General features: G+C 43.0%; 1 protein-coding gene across 1 annotated transcript in view; it reads right to left on the bottom strand.

The window, feature by feature from the left end:
• The window catches only part of SYN2 (synapsin II), a 153,099-nt gene extending 136,796 nt beyond the window's left edge, over positions 1 to 16,303 (bottom strand). The window contains exon 1 of the mRNA XM_067755495.1: positions 15,770 to 16,303. Coding sequence (XP_067611596.1) covers positions 15,770 to 16,146 — 377 coding nt within the window. The 5' untranslated portion in view covers positions 16,147 to 16,303. The remainder of the gene's footprint in view (positions 1 to 15,769) is intronic.
• Between the last annotated feature and the right edge of the window lie 1,790 nt (positions 16,304 to 18,093).

Below are 18,093 nucleotides of genomic sequence, written 5' to 3'. Positions count from 1 at the left end.
AAGCAAAAAAAAAAAAAAAAAAAACCCAGGTCAAGAGCAGGTAGATGTGATATTCAAAAGCATACAATTTAGTGTTAGGGTCAGGACCTAGGTCTCCTGCCTTCTAGCTCTTTCTGTGATGTCATTCCTGTCTTCCTAGTCTTGAGGGGGACAAAAGCTACAGGAAGAAAGCTGGTAAGAGAGAGAAATAAGAGGCTTGGCTAGGGTTAAAAATTCCATGGGAGCTTTTTCCGTCATCCTGCCAGCTGGAGCAGAGGATGTGCCAGTATAATATCTACCTTGAGACAGTCTTAATGACCGGCTGCTGAGTGATTCAGTGGGGAAGCAGAGAGGGCACAAGGCGGGGGAGGTGCCTGGTTGGGAGGCTGCTGTTTACAGCGTCAGCTAAGTACCAAGTCTCAGAAGAGGGCTACCTATATGATGGGACTTCAGGGTCCCCAAGAAGAGCCTCCTCTAACCACCAAAAAGCCGAAAACACCGCACTGACGAACTGCAGTTTTATGTGATGTCATTGTTTGGATTCAAGCAGATCTAGATTGCATTCTAGACAGCAGATATGAGCTGCCGAACCTGTGAGTCTCAGTTTTCTGGCCTGTAAAATCAATGTGATAACACTGATCACACAGTTTACAGGAGTATTATCTTCATTAAATGAGACAATGTAAAGAAAAGGCACCTAGGCAGTGTCTGGTATGTGGCAGGCCTTCAATAACCAGTACAGTCAGCCCACTGTATCTGAGATTCTGCATCTGCAGATTCAACCAACTGGGGGTCAAAAATATTTGGGGAAAAAATTCCAGAAATTTCCAAAAAGCAAAACTTGAATTTACCATGCAGCAGCTATTTACATAGCATTTATATTGTGCTAGGTATTATATGTAATCTAGAGATGATATAAGGTATACAGAAGGATGTGCATCGGTTATATGTAAATATTTCACCATTTTATACAAGGGAGTTGAGCATCCATGGACTTTGCTGGGGGGCGGGGGGCTGGAACCAATCCCCTGTGGATACAGAGGGAAGAATGTAGCTCCTTTCTTCCTTTATGCTAGATATAGCCCTCTCTGTTCAAGTTTCTTATAACATAAAAGCCTTTGAAATTTAAAATACTATAATACTGAGTTATTATGGACTGAATCTTTTTGTCCCTTGCCAAAATCCATATGTTGAAGCCCTAATCCTTAATGTGATGGTATTTGGAGGTGGGGAGTTTGGGAGATAATCAGATTTAGATAAGCTTGTAAGGATGGAGCCCCTATGATGGAATTGGTGCTCTCATAAGGAGTTGAAGAGACCAGAGCTCTCTCTCTCTCTGCCATGTGGGGATAAAGACAGACGGCATCTACAAGCGAGGGAGAGGACTTTCAACAGAACTTGATCATGCTGGCACCCTGATCTGGGAGTTTTAGCCTCCAGAACTGTTAGAAATAAGTAACTGTTCATTAAGCCACCCAACCTATGGTACTTATTATAGCAGCCCAACCTAACTAAGACACAAGTATTGGTGAGGAACTCTTAAACTCTGCTAACAGCAGTGTAAATTGGTAAACTCTGTAAAACTCTATAAAGTACTTGGTAGTATCTACTAAAGCTGAACTTGCATATGCCCTATAACCCAGCAGATTCTACTCCTGGGTAGGAAACAAGAGCTTATATTCACCAGAAGACATGTAAAGGAACTGTTCATAGCAGTATTATTCATAGTTGTTCCCAAACTGGGAACAACTTGAGCATCCATCAACAGCAGAATGCATAAATAAATTGTGATATATTCATACAATGAAATACAAATGAGCACTGAAAAAGAATGAACTAATTCTCCATACCAGAAAACAGAAAAATCGCATAAACATGATGTCAAACAAAAGAAGCCAGACATAAAAGAGTTTGTACTCATTCTATTTATAGAAAGCTCAAAACCAGGCAAAATTAACATATATTGAAGGAAGCCAAAATAGCGGTTACCTGTTGGGGAAGGAGAAGTAATGACTGAAGGGGGATATAAGCTTAGCAGGTGCTGGATATGTTGTATATCTCGACTTGGGTCATACTTTATACTTTGTAAAAACTCATTGAACTATTAGTATTTGTGCACTTTTATACTTCAACTTTTAAAAAGTTTACAGGGAAAACAAACCTCTGGGAGATATAACAGACTGAAGGTCATAAGGTCCCAGAGCTCCTTCAGCCTGGGACTATACTCTCTGACATCCTTGTATCCACTCCTTCTTTTCCACGGCCACGGTCCTATTAGAAGCCTCTAGTCTCTCATAGACGGAAAACGAAAACATGCCTCTAAATTGGTCTCCAGCCCTGCACAAGTTCTTCCTCCTCCCCACTTTCTGCAGTGTCCCCAGATAAACCTTACTAAGCACGGCATTGATCAAATCATTCCCTTGTTCCAAAACCTTCACTATTCCCCACTGACTACCTCTGAGTTTTGCATTCAAGGTTGTCCTTATTGGATCCTAATCTACTATCCCAGGATCAGCTCATGATTCCTCCATATCTTAACCCACTGCCTCAGTCAAATCACTTACTGTCTCTGAACACAGCCCATGCTTTTGCCATGCTCATGTTGTTTTTACTCTTCTTTTTGCTGTGCTTCATTCTCTAGGAAAAGGACTTGGGCAGAAAGAAACTAATCATTTGGTAAAGTGATAAAAAGCTTAACAAAGTCTATTCAGTCCCTAAAGCTACCCAACCACATCCTCCATCCTTCCTCACTATTTCCTTGGCGGGAAAATAATACTTTAGAAACTTCTATTTCATCTTCAAATGATAAAGACTGACTGCAAAATATGAAGACTAAATTTAGCTCCTGGCAAAAAATAAAAGTAACTTTATCCCTCTGCTCCTTGGTTACCTACATGATGGTGATGATAACAATGATTTTTTTATCCACATAGCACTTTAGAGTTTACAAAGCACTTTTATAACCTACTTTATTTAAATAAAGTCTCACAACAACCCTGGAAAGTATGCATTCTCATCCACATTTACACATAAGGACACCAAAGCTCAGGCGACCGCTAAGATTACATTCCTGTTCTCATATTCCTGGGATTCTCTGCAATAGATGAGGTTTATTCTTGACAACTTCCTACTACTCTTCTGAGCATCTCTCTCACCCCCTCTCCACACCTCCATCACCAGGTATCTATTTTTTATTCCACCCCTATAGAGTATTGCTCTCGTACTGTGGTTATAATCTCCGATATGTTGCCTGAGACCACCACGGCATTGATGGTATTTATAAATCCTAGAAGTATTTATAAATTCCAGGAGGTATCCTTTACAGGTATTTATAAATTCCTAGAGGCCTCCAAGATTAGAAAGTTATTGAGAACCAAAGAATGAATTTTAAATGGTGAAGATGTGAGAATGATATTTAGAGAAGGAGACTGTCCAAGAAAGTCATATTCCTTCAACAATTTTTTGAGGCCTATCATTGGCCAGGCTGCTAAATGCTGAGTCAAAGAGAAAAACATGGTCCTTGCCCTGAAGGAACTCACAGCCCAGTGCAGACCCCACAGGTGTCAGTCCTACACAGAGTACTGACTCTAGCTCAAAGAATCTGACCCTTAACGTCGCAATCACAGAAGTTTTTTGTCAAATTAGAGCAAATCCCCAAGAAGACATTCTACGCAGTTATCCATTCCTCTTCATTGACAATGAATATCCCATTCAAAATCAAACTGTCAAATTAGCAAATCAACCAATAAAATGCCAAAAAAACAGAGCAATCATTTCACATACTATATTTATAAACAAACATTAGGGAAAACATTCAACTCATGTGTACTCGTAGAAATACATGGTAAAATAGCCAAATACTGCTTTCATACCTATCATATCAACACTTAAAAAGATAAAACTGCATGCTGAAAAGTGAAGTGAATATAGCTGATGGACTGCAAACTGGAAAAACCTTTTATAGGAAGCAATATAGCAGTATCTATCAAAAGCTACATATATCATCATAATTTTTTTTAAGCAACCCTCAGAAAGCCATAGCCCCAGTGTCCCAAAGGCATTTGAAGTGTCAGTGATCAATGTGTCCTGCAATTCTCATTAATTCTGGCAACTAATTGCGCTCTTCATTGAGGTTTGAGCCAAGAGATCCTACGCTAAGAGTCGTATTATCATAATCTCTGATCAAATAGTTCATTTCCTGAAAACTGAGAATGCCTATGGTAGTACTACGTAATAATGTTGGAAAATTGGAAGTCAGCAGTTCTCTAATAGAAACATAATTGAATAAATCATGGTACAACAGTTATTAAAATATATAATAATTATTAAGACTATATGACAATATGTAAACATTATTTACAAGTAGAAAAAACAAAATATGAAATTATAGCTAGACAACAATCACAACTATGTAAAAATATGTCTGCATTTGGACAAATATTGGAAGAGAACATAAAAATGTGACAGCAGCTGCTCTATTGCTATGGTGAAATTATGAGAAAAACATGTTCCATTTAAAACTTCGTTTAATCATGTTGATATAATAATAAATCATACTTCATTACACCGCTTGTTTAATTGACTATCTTCCCAAATAAACCATAAGCTTTGTGAAGACAGGACAACGTCTCTTGTGTTCAGCACTATAGCACTAGTTCCCATGGAATACTTCATGAAGGAATTAATGAGATAAATGGGAAACCTCAAAATAATCCCCAAGAAGGAGAAAGGAAGTAGACCAGTAAAAACAAAGGTGGGAATTCCCTGGCAGTCCAGTGGTTAGGACTTTGCGCTTTCACTGCCGAGGGCCCAGGGTTCCATCCCTGGTCGGGGAACTAAGATCCCACATGCGTGAGGCCAAAAAACCCAAAACAAAACAAAAGGCTGATCTCTATGCCTGTTTTTAAGCTCTAACTATAGGAAAAACCAAATCAACTCATTGAAGAATCTCTGGGAAGTCTTTCTTCCCTCAAGGCCACCACCCAGACCTTTGCTCTTGAAGGGTCTGGAGAAAGGCACAGGTTCTGCTAAGTGGACACAGCAGCAGGGTGCTTCCACGATATTCAGGGAACATGAGCAGTCAGAAGGGACAGGAGCTTCAGATGCTTTCTCTACCCCAAACTCACTGCCCTTTGACTCCCAGAATCTTGCAAATAACTATAGTTGGAATTAAGGGGAAAAGGGAGGGGGCTGTAGCGAGAGGGACCGGCTATGTGGGAAAAAAAAAAAAAAGACAGAAAAAAATTGATCGGCAGGGAACAGTCTTTTTAGTAGGAACTTAAGTCTGATGCCACCCTGAGCTCTGGCTAAGAAATAAGTTTCCAGGTACAAAAGGATAATAAGAAGCTTTAAAGGAATTGAGCTCTGGAGTGAAAATCCCCTCTCCTGACAACTTAAAATCAGTCTGAAATACACCAGAGGCACCAGAAGGACTCTAAGTCATCAAAGTATTATAAGCATTAACAAAAAACACATAGGGAAAGGAGACAATCTTTAAGTTATTTTTCAACCAACCTACGCAGCACCTGTCACAGACCATACAGGCACTTTCCAGCTTAAGCAATTTCTTATCTGTTCTTGGTGCTCTGAGGCAAAAGGATCATAATTGATTAACACAGAGCTTGGAAAGTTTAGCTGCACAGAGAAAAGGGGCACTGAGTAAGGAGAAAAGGGTACAGAGAAAGAAGAATCTAGATTTTACATACAGCTCTACCTATTTCATGTAGTAACTCTAAGCAAACCACACTCTCTCTGAGCCTTGGTTTCCTAATCAAAACAGGCAACTATACCAACTTACCTCACAAGGTTAAGGTGACAATTAAATTAGATGATACATGCAAGTGGAAGTATATACTAAATTATAAAGTTTTACTTAAACATGTGACCTAATTACAGAATCACACATGCTACAGTTTCCTTCCAGGATGAAAGTTCAGTTCAGTGCATTTTTCAACCTGATCTGAGTGTGTAAGTAAGTCATCTGGTGGCTACAGGAAAACCAATCTCATCCCTCTTTGCCAAGTTTTTTCTTTTAAAGAGTAGACTTTTCATGTGGGTGTGGGGCAATAAAGAATGATTCTCTTTTTCCCCCAATCTTAATGCTAAAGCTGTACTATTCATTACTTAGGGTCAGAGAAGATTTTCTATTTTCCAGCTTCTTCTATGAAAATGCAAAAACCTGTGAAAAGGGATTGCCAACAGCCATTAACAACTCACACTGAGCAAAGATTAACTCAGCCTGATGAAAATAAAAAGCTAGGAAATAAGGATGCCAACAACAATCTGGCCAATTCCCAGGAACCTCTGGATTTCAAGAAGGTTCCAACCACCAACCACTAAAATTTCCCCCCAATTCCCATATTGCAGCATCTAAAAATCTCTCAGACTATTTCTTACACTGAAAAACAAGACCTCATGTCCCAATTTTGTTTTAGAAAATATGTTCACCTCTGGAATGGGTCCCAGGTCACAGGAGTCCATGGACACAGAGTGAAAGGCATCAGTGGGGGGAGAAGACACAGAAAAGTGAAAAACAAAATTCACCAGTTCCACAGTTCTAACTAGAATCAGCAGCCCTGATACTAGGGAAAAACCTATTGTCTCCCCCAAATTTCTACTCCTAATTAACTAGAAAAACTGCCCATGACAAAACCTAAGAGGAAATTAAGTGGGGAATTCTTCCTCATATCTACTCTCAGTCCCACCTGTTGCTACAGTTTCAGTCCATATATATTTAAATCTGTTGTGTATGTTACAGTTTGCAATCTGACCTCACAACAATCCTATGAAGAAAGTAGGGCAGCTTTTATTACTCCAACTTTAAGGATGAGGAAACTGAGATTCAGGGAAGAATAGAAGCTTGCTATGGCTGAATTAAACCCAGACCTTCTGACTCCAAATCTCCTGTGCTGTCCAAAACACCACGATGTTTCTTGAGGTCTTCTGGTTCCAGTCTTGCCAGAGAAGATAAATACCAGTCCCATCCTTCCTGTGACCACCTTCCATGGCTCTGTTCACTGGCTTTTTGTGTCAAATCTAGCAGTTTCTGCAAGAGAATCCCAAGGTAGCACTAAAGGGAAATCATTAAACTAAACACTCATGGAAAACAAAGTTTAATAAATGGCTGGAAGAACTAACATTATTGTTCACTTAATACAAGCTTCCAACTAAATTAGCTCACCATCTAGCTCTATGGCACCTGCAACTCAGTCTAGGAAGCCCACAGCAAAGTACAGAAGATCCAAAGGCAGAGACCTGGGTGGGAGTCCTAACTCTGTCACTTCCTGAGTATGTGACCTTGGGTAACCTCCCCATCTTAATTCCTTCATATGTAAATGAAAATAACATTAATTACTGCCCCACAAATACTGTCGTATGGAGGATTAAATGAGACAATGGATGTGACAGTGCTCAAAGTATAAAGTTTCTACAAATAAGCCATCTCAAAAACATCTTCCCCCAAGACTGTTTCAAAACATTAGTAATCATTGTTTTCTAAACTATGTGCAACAAACTACTCCAAAACCAGAATGAAGGAATATTCATTTAGGCTTGCCCTATTTTTCAAAATTACTTTTAGTGTCACAGAAACCTGCCTACAAATGACTTTACTTGACTTGAAGGCTCCTATAAAGACTCATATGGTAAGCTGTTGCCTCCAAGTTGCTATGAAAATCTGCTTGTCATCGTGGAACTTTTATTGAACATTTCCCAGGTCCCAGTCACATTAGGCATTTTGAGAGTTTATGTCAATTGATTCTCATAAGAATGAGAAATACTTTATCTCCTCTTTATAGAGGAAGAAACAAGTTCACAAAAAACAAGAAACTGCTCGAGGTAAAACAGGTGTCCGTGTCGCTGAGGAAAAGAAACACCAAGGTGTTAAGTGGCAAGGAGAAATTTGGAACACTGTTACCTAGTGATTATAGAGCATGGTGGATAAGAGCGTGGTCTCAGAGCTGCACTACCTGGATTCAAATCCTGAATTCGCTATGCGTTTCTTCATTTGCAAAATTTGGTTAATAACAGTAATCTATTTCATAACTTAGTAAATCAGTTAATACATCTACTTAGAACACCTACCTAGCACATTGTATACTCGACACATTAGATATTATTGCCATCATTTCTCCCACCCCGCTTATCCAAACCTCTCTCCCTCTTTTCCCTGCCCTGAAACCTGTGTGCTGACTAGCCTAAAGCTCCCTTGCACACATTTTACTCACTGTTGTTTATGATTTTGCTCTTTCTCTTCCTTTTAACTGAAATGCCTCTCTCCTTCCTCACCAATCTAAATCTCACTCAGCCTTGAAAGCCTAGCTCAGACCTAGCCCCTTCTGTGAAATATTTTCTGACTTCACCAGCCCACAGTGATTTCTTCCTTCTCTGAACAAGTCTTTATACCGTCAAACGATCTAACCTTTAGAAATCACTTGACTTCTAAAGTGGTTTCTAAAGGACTCTGAAGATAAATGATTTAGCTCAAATCCCTAATTTTTGAAAGAGAAAAAGAGGCTTAAAGTGTTAAACTGCCTATGGTGACACAAAGTTACACAGCAGAGTAGAGGCTTGACCCAGATATTTTAAATGTTTGCGATGCTCTTTCCACTAGATAATGCTAATTTTGTCTTCCTTGAGATTCCCTACAAGTTCTCAAAAGTGAAAGCATGTATTATATAATTGTCTGATTCCAAGTATTTCACTTTGTAGCCTTCATGGAAACTAACACACTGGAGTTATTAGCTCTTTGCTAACTGATTAGCCGATCAATCTTTCACTGCTACCCTTTTGCCCCGCAGTTAAAATGTTAGTAAACATAGGACTCTCTAGAACTTAAATTCTCATCATCGGCTATTCCTCAGGGGGTGACAGGGACTGCAGAGGGAATTATATCCATATGTGTCCCTGAGTCACATCACAGGGTCCAACAAGAACAACAAAAAACTCATTCTATATCACTGAAACCTGGAAGTGTAAAAGAAAACAGTCTTCAGCTGTGCTATTTTAATATTAGGGCCCTCTAAGGATTCAAGTCCACAATAGAGAAAGGGGACTTCAATTTCCCCCCCACAAAGCCCAAGCCTCTTTTTGTAGGATTAAATCGGGCTAAAGTTACCGCATAAAGTTGTTAGACCCTTTGAGCGGAAAAATAGATGAGAGGTATATATCCTGGAAAGGGATTAAAGCTGTGCTTGGGAGGAATGGAATGGAAGAATGGTCCTAGACAGAAAGAAAAAAGAAAGGACAGACTCTAAAATCTGAGAAAGGCTCCAGTAAACAAAGACATCTTAGCGCCTAGGCTGAGAGAGGGGAAGAAGCAGAGAGCACAATAGCTGTTCTCCAGAAAGGAAGGAAGAGCAAGCGTGGGGTGTTCATGCACATCAGAAAAGGGCAAGCTGGAGAGCTTAATAGCTATTTAATATTTGGAAAGCGACTACTTTTATGAGTCTGTTTGTTCATCATTATGAAGATAAAATGAGACATTGGGTATGAATATGTTGTGCAAACTGTACAACACAGTGCACACGGCAGGGATCAGGAAATAAATGCTGTTAGCCAACACTTCAACATATGTATACAAAAGTTCTTAGAGCTATCAGGGAGTCAGGAATTCAACCACAAGTCCACAATTCCCATTACTGAGTAGGAAACATACACAGTGGGCATTACAGGATTAGCCCCTTTTTTTCAGGATACCACATGGTAGCAACACTGTAAGAAAGGGGTACTGAATGGAGAGTACTCGAAGATGAGCTTTTCATCCAAGGACATGTTTAGCCATGTACTGACCTATGCCTCCCCTTCCAAAGATTTACAAGCATTACCACATAGAATAAATCATAGAGCTAAAGCTTTTGAAAGAAAATGGCACAAAAACTGTAACATGGAAATAATGTAGTGCTGTAAAGGATCTGAGAGAATGTTTCAATCCTCTCATTTGACAGAGTTTAGAAAATCAATCTCCAAAGAGGCAAAATGGTTTATCAAAGAATACACAGTGGCACATTTTTAATGGTACAAACATTTCTAACCATAACATCTTCATTCCTCTCTGCTCCCACAGCATCCTATGCATACTAATTACCATAGTGTACTAAAATCCTATTTAAACGTCTGTCGTCTCCCCTACTCGACTGGAAGATCCCAGGGGACAAGGCCTATGCCCAACTTAACCTTATATCCCCAGCACCTGGCTTGTGTTTAGATGCTCCACTGCACTGAACATATCCCCGTTAAAACTGTTTTGTAAATATGAGGGAAAGTAGGCAATTCTGGAAAACTTGCTAATTAGGCCTCCATTACATTTTGCTTAGCAAGATATTGAAAAGGCTAATGTTACCATAGACCTCAACTTGGGTACAGAAAGACAGTAAACAATCTTAGGCAGACAGGGACACTAAGGTAAAAATGGGTCCCTGAAAGCAAGGTCATCATAGTAGCACAGTCCTACTAACTTTATTATATTGTTGGAGTTTGATGACTAGGTCTCTAATTAAGAGTCTCCTTCAACCATTTTACAATGACCTTTGCTGAAACAACAATAACACAAATAAGACAGTGAAACTGCTAGTGGGGATATAGTGCAATATGCTCATGTGGTTCTTTTTTAAGCACTTACAACTCCACAGTGGCTCTTTAAAAGCAGCAGACACGGGCTTCCCTGGTGGCGCAGTGGTTGAGAGTCCGCCTGCCGATACAGGGGACACAGGCTCGTGCCCCGGTCCGGGAAGATCCCACATGCTGCGGAGCGGCTGGGCCCGTGAGCCATGGCCGCTGAGCCTGTGCGTCCAGAGCCTGTGCTCCACAACGGGAGAGGCCACAACAGTGGGAGGCCCGCGTACAGCAAAAAAAAAAAAAAAAAAAAAGCAGCAGACAAAAACAGAATTTTCAAGGAGAAAAAAGGTTAAATTTAAAGAATCTACTCATAGAGCAACTTAAGAGTCAGAAGATGCGAATTCTGGTTTCCATTCTCTCACTAACTTCTTATTTGACCTTGGGCAAATTGTTCCTTTTCTCTGGGCTTAGAAGAAAGACTGAAATTCTAGATCCTAGTTCTGAGTAAATTTGAACAAGCCACTTTGCTTCTTCAGAACAAGATTTCCCCCATTTACGGGACTTCCCTGTTGGCACAGTCATTAAGAATCCACCTGCCAATGTAGGGGACACGGGTTCGAGCCCTGGTCCTGGAAGATCCCACATGCCGTGGAGCAACTAAGCCCCTGCACCACAACTACTGAGCCTGTGTGCCACAACTACTGAAGCCTGCACACCTACAGCCTGTGCTCCACAACATAAGAAGCCACCGCAATGAGAAGTCCGTGCACCGAAACAAAGAGTAGCCCCCTCTCACCGCAACTAGAGAAAGCCCGCGCGCAGCAATGAACGCCCAACGCAGCCAAAAAAATAAATTTATTTTAAAAATGTCCCCCATTTATAAAGTAACCCGGATTACCTTCCAGCTTTAATAACCTAGAATTCTAAGCTATAAGCTACTGTTGCTATGAACAATGAAATTCAACGTAATCAGTATGTCTGTGTTAGAAACAGGACATGTAGATAAAATATTTGGCAGAGAGAAGCCTCAAACCTCACTGGAGCTTTCCCCCCAAGTTTCAATTCAAATATTTTTCTAGAACTACACACAAGCACTGGTCCAGACTTCTGCGCTTCCCCTATTCTTAATGAAATGCCCAAAGACTGACCAGAAAAGAATGGGAACCGGCGCTTCCCAGATAATGCATCAACCGAGTCTCTTGGTTGTCTCCCTCTTTTCTACCAGTGCACTTTCCTTATACCATCCACTGTCTAGACTGAGCCAACCTATCTCTTTTGATTTAAATTCTTCAAGGCTCAGTTCAAATCTCACTATTTCCATGAAGCATTCCCTTCCCATTCTAACCCACATCCATCTCTCCCTCTTTTAAACGTCTACAGTACAATACATTGTTGTGGTAGGGATTAAATGATATTTCTAAAGAACTCGGTATCACATGTGACATATAGCAGTTGCTCAAAAAGTGATAGTACTTGGTGTTGTTGCCACATCTTTAGCACTAATCACATACCCTTTAGTTCAGTGCATCTTAAATTTAATGTGCATGTGAATCACCTGGAGATCTTATTCAAATGCAAAGTGTGATTCAGTAGGCGTCAGGTGGGACTCGATAATCTGCAGTTCAAAAAGCTCCTGGTTGATGCCTATTCTGCTGATCCAAGGACCATAGTTCAAATACAAAGGGAAGTTTTTAGTAAACTTTTTTTTAAATGTATTTATCTTGTCTATCCAGCCAGATGGAAAGATCTTAGAAGAGAGATACTATGTCTCATTTTTCTTAGCATATATACTCTATACAGAGGTGTGCAATAAACATCTGTGGACTTCTCAAATCTGCAATCTCTAGATACTCTAGATAATCTCTAGAATGCCTGTTATACCGATTTTCAAATTCAAACATTGAGACATTCGAGGTTGAAAAAGCTCACTTGATCACTGGAATTGGAATCACTGGAACAGAGGCAGGGGAGAATCTGAGAGAAAACTTACCTCATAACCAGTGAGAAGGTAAAACACAGAAAAAACAACATATGCAAATGGACGCTTGTTCCTTGTTTAAGCACAAACATCGTTAAAATGCAATATTAACTGCACTTCTAATTTAGGTACGAACCTTGAAAGAAGATATGCATTTTCAGGCATATATATATATATATATATATTAGTAATAATTAACTAAAAAGGTATATAATGAGCTTGATATCACGTTTTAGTGGAACAGAAATATTTTTCAGTGATCCGTTAATGTGCAAATGTGCAATTAACCTAAAGAGCTCAGGCAACCAATGAAAACACATTTCAAGCAAAAGAAAGAGAGAAACATCCTCCGATTTTCCCATCAACCTGGTCAGTGATATGATCCCCAGATTCCATTGCCCCCAATTACACTACAGAAATTCAAAAGAATCTGCTGTGTATCAAGGCTGCTCTAAGACGCTGCCTATTTTAAGCCCTCCTTTAAATCTCCAATTATTTAAATACTTGTTATAACCCTCCGTATTTTAGCATTCCATAATTCAAATGGGACCAATATTCTCAAATTTTACTCGGAGGCTATACTCTGACTTCCTATGCAAGCACCAGGAAAATAATATCAGGCATGTATGACACCTGCTCACAGAATACTATCTAGGTAGGTAAAACTGTGAGACAAATCTATTAAAATCAGTCTTTAGAGCAAAAAGCACCTTTTTAAGTCACTGAGCTTGTCATAAACAGGCATCTGCGCCTTAACTCATAGAGACCTTTCAATAAAGCCACTCACCAATACTTAACTGCGATGTTTTTAACAAATACAGACACCTTAAAAGAAGACAGACTCTGCAAAATTCTGAGAACTGCCATTAAGCACAGAAACACAGAAGCACAGAACTGCTGTCAAGCACTAGACTCAAACTGGGTTTATGAGTTTTAATAAATCAGTTATTACTTTAGAGAAAATGAGAAAACAGTTGGGAGTCAGCCTACAGTAAAGTGGCTTCTATTTCTTCCATCCGAAGTCTAGTCTCCTGGGCAAGGCAAGTTCTGTGGTTCGTGCCAGGCAGGCAGTCTTCCTAGAGAATAATACTATCCAAGGAGAGTTTCAAGTCCCAAGCCACAGAAGCAGTTATAAACACATACCCATACAAATGAGTGTCTTCCTACCTGCGGGTACCGAACTAGTAATTACACCCAAAACAAATGCCTTCAACAGGAAAGGAGATCAGGACCACGTACAGGAGGGTCAAGATTCTTGCATAAAAAAAATGAAGCACCAATTTCATTCTCATTTCTCCCCTCCTTTTCCTGGTCTTTCTTCAAGACTCATGCTTTGTGAAGCTTTCTCCAGTAACTCTGACCCTTACTCTCAATAACTCTAATCACACCATTTATTGAAAGCCTGAAACACCAGTCTCAACTAATTATTCTAGATTCCTTTTTGTTAACTGTTTCATGTTTTCATTTTGTCTCCCAAATTTGAGTGAGTTCTCTGTAAGGCCCATACACTGCCTAGCCCCTAGAGGGGGCCAATTATTAATATTGCTAATAATATAATAATAATAATGAGGCAATATAACATAATGGAGTGGCAAAAGTGGAGTCAAGTAGGCCTAAGTTCAAATTCTGGTTCTACCATTTGACTGTGAACACATTACTTACTTTCTCTAAGCCTCAGTTTGGTGGTGAAAATTCAGTAAGATATATATTAGTGCACCTAGTACAGGGTTTGGCATATAACAGATGCTCAATAAAGCTTAGCTACCTTCCCTTCCCACTTAATAAGCACTTGTTGATTTGAACTGAGTTAGAGTAATTCTCCTAGGGGACTGCCAATGGCACCATCATATACTCTCTTACCTTCCCCAGTACACTCTTGCGTGTGTCTGTGTCATTTCCTTACAAAGGTCCCTTCAGGTTTTCTACTCTGCTGTCCTAAGAAAAAGCCAACTACACAAGTCAGCAGGAGGGCATCTCCACATCTACATTTCACTTTTATCACAGCCACGCCAGCACTCTCTCCGTCGGGGTCTCCCAGTGAGAAAATGATAGAGAGAGAAAACCAGGGAAGCAGCCAGAAGAGGAAATGGAGATAAATAGCTCTGTGGTCCCTCTGTGCCTCCCTCTTGGGAGGAAAGACTTAGGTCTAGTCTCCAACCCCAACTCTTGTGAGGAGAGGAGAAAAAAACCCAAAAAACAAAAAAACCCTTGCCATGTTCCAGAAGAAAAAGCAACCCCTTTTCCTCACCTCTTCACTTCTTCAAGCCCTTCACCAGTCAATTCCACTATCACCTCCCACCCTAACCATCCCCTGGGTCAACTTCCTCCTCCATAAAACAGAGCCTCTTTTAACTAATTTGTCTTAAACAGACCTCATTCATGCTTTTATCGACCAGAGGTCACATATTCCCTCAGCCTTCAGCATTCCAAGTTGGAATATCCCTTAAAACAACAAAAAAGAAATTTTTAAGTTTCCCATCTTCTGCATTAAGGCACATCTCTTTATTTGCGTCCCTTTAATGATCCAGAATATTTAATGATACAGAATACCTCGGTCATCATCCTTCCAGCTGGAAAAAGTAACATCACTTCCACCCCAAAACACATACCCACCCCCCAAAATGTTTTTTTAATCCACAAATTGGAGATTTGGGAAAATACAAGAATATTTGGGGCTACAGAAAATACAAGAATTGTATTATTCTTAAACGAGTTCACCATGCTGCACGGGAACAAGTCCATGTACACCTGGCTCCCACCAGCCTTAATCGGACCAGGTGAAAAAATACCCCCTCGCCCTCTCGCTTCCCCGCCCCCAACTACCCATTTCCATTCCTGATTCGCCCCGGGGCCCATAAGGCAGAACCTTTCTTGTTGGCCTTCACGTTCCTCGGGGGATCTGGGACCCTTTTCACGTCAGCTTTGATGTATCGAGGCAGAAAAGTCTGTTCCCTCCACCCCTCCCTCAAAAAAAAAAAAAAAACTCTATTTCTTAAGACTCTTCCCTGTTGGATAAAGTAGCTCCAGCATTTGTGTGTTGGGGGGATTTGAGTCAACTGAGGGACTATTTTACCGCAGGCTTCACCTTTCCAGGCTGACCAGTGCCTCCCCCCGCCCTCGACACACACACGCTCGCTGGACCCCCTCTCCTCGCGGCGGGACCCCAGACCCTCGTTTTCGTTGCTCTGACACCTCGCTGGGATCCGGAGCATCCTCGGAGCGGCCCCGAGCCCCGGGCGGCGCCGGCCGGGCACCTACCAGTCGGTGTGCGGCTCGTCGACGACCAGCAGCACCTTGGCCTTCCTGGCGGCGGCGGGCGCGGGCGCGGGCGCGTCCACCAGCCCGGCCGAGGCTGCCGTTTGCTTCACCGCCTGGGAGAGCGAGCTGAAGAAGCTGCTGCCCACCGACGGCGCCGGGGCGGGCTGCGGCGCGGGCGCCGGGGCGGGCGGCGGCCTCCGCTCGGGGCCCGGCGAGGCGACCGGGGGCGCAGACGAGGCCGAGGCCGCGCCCGGGCCGGGGGGCGGCGGCGGCGGCGGCTGCTGGGGCTCCGGCCGCTGCAGGTCAGTCATGTAGCCATTGGGCAGGTTGGCGATGAAGCTGCTGTCGGACAGTCGGCGCCGCAGGAAGTTCATCATCTGGCTTGAAGGGCTGAGGGCGCGCGGGGCGGCGGAGCCGGGAGGCGCGGAGGGCGAGACGGAAGCGGCGGCGGGGGCTGAGGCGGCAGAGGCTCGGTCCGCGGCGCGCAAGCCAAGCAGACAGCCGCGGCCAACTGGGCCGGGCGGGCGGGGAGGTGCGAGGTTCAGCGCCAGGGAGAGGGCGGAGCCGGGGGCGGGGGCACAGGTTGCCCCGCCCCGCGCCGCAGAGCCGGCGCCGCCCCAGACTCGCAGCCTGTGCAGCCGGCTGTGAGCAGCGGGCCTTCGGGGGCTGGGGACACGCGGTCTGGGGAGGACCAGGCCTCCTGAGACCTGAGCGTGGCTCTCTGGGGAGGGCGTGGAAGCTAGTCCTGCTCCCCAAGAATAGGGACAAGAGAGCTCAGAGCCCCTACCACCTTTTTGACTGGGGGAGAAAAGAACCGTGTCCGGGAAACTGTCCCCACTCCCTCTGAAGGAAAGAAAAGTTTCAACCTCCCCACCCTGAGGTGTGAACGAAGCCATTCCCCTCGCGCGCGCGGACATGCACACACACACACACACACACACACACACACACACACACACACACCCTATAGTGAGATGAAAAAGAACTATCCCTTCCTCAATGCTGGGAGAGAAAGACATCCCCCCCTACCCTAAGGTGACAAGACAAGACCTAGTGGGGAAGCGAAGGGTCGTCTCCTCTACTTTGGGGAGAAAGGGGGTGGGACGCAGACCCTCTCCACCTGTCTTGGAAGGATGTGTGGGATGCGCTTTCAGCACCTGAACCTTAGGGATGGCTCACCTCAGAGCACCTACTCCTCTCCCCCATCTCTTGCACAAGAGAGAGGAAACATGTGTAAGTCTGGAGATCCCCCCATGCAGGACCCCTGAGTGGGATATCTAAGGTTCTGCCACCCCTTCTGCGTTCTTGCTTACAGGCATTGGTGTATCCTATGTAGTAACAAGAAGGTCACCTCTTTAAGATCTTTCTGTTTGTTTTTTCCAGTTCATTCATTGGCCAGATCTGCCTCGACCTCCATGAAGGCTTTCTGATTACCACCTTCCCATGGGCACTCCCTGAATCTTGTATGCCCCATGAACCTTTGTTTTCACCTCTCAGGAGATATACTTTTAATCCCTATGTTGAATTGCAGCAGGACTCAGCAGATATACCTTACATTCAGACCACTCTGCGTGATACGTGACCTTGGGCAAATCAGCCCTCTGAGCCTCTTTTCCTGAGCCAGTTAAAGGAGATAACACTTTTCAAAGTCGTTACACAGAGTAAGTGAGAGCATGTATGTAAAGCACGTGGCAAACAGTAGGCATTCTAGTAGTGGTGGCAAGATTCTTATACTTTTTTTTTTTTTTTTTGCCGTACGCGGGCCTCTCACTGTTGTGGCCTCTCCCGTTGCAGAGCACAAGCTCCGGACACACAGGCCCAGTGGCCATGGCTCACGGGCCCAGCCGCTCTGTGGCATGTGGGATCTTCCCGGACCGGGGCATGAACCCATGTCCCCTGCATCGGCAGGCGGACTCTCAACCACTGCGCCACCAGGGAAGCCCAAGATTCTTATTCTTATTGGAACTAGTTCTCAGTAAGTATTTATTGGGCTGAATGGAATCAATGAGCAGCTTGTCACTAATGTTGGCAGGCAGTTCTTGCTTCCTACATCCCAGCTGGCACTCAGCTTGGGCACTGGAGATGCACAAACCAGCCCTGAGCCAGAGACCCAGTGATGTCCAAGAGGTCTTCGGTCAACTATAGTTATACAGTGGTCTTCCCATCTCCCATGTGCCAGGCATGGTTAGAGCTGGATAGACTGACATGAATGGAAAGTGTCCCCTGTTTGCTAGTTCACTGTCTGTGTGGGCTAGAGGGGGAGAGTAGGGAGGACAGACAAAGAAACAATCACCACAATAAGATGGGCGAGGTGTTTTAGGAGC

Source organism: Pseudorca crassidens, chromosome 10 (genome assembly GCF_039906515.1).
Source record: "Pseudorca crassidens isolate mPseCra1 chromosome 10, mPseCra1.hap1, whole genome shotgun sequence".
Lineage (NCBI taxonomy): Eukaryota > Metazoa > Chordata > Mammalia > Artiodactyla > Delphinidae > Pseudorca > Pseudorca crassidens.
This window is presented reverse-complemented; position numbering and strand designations above follow the sequence as displayed.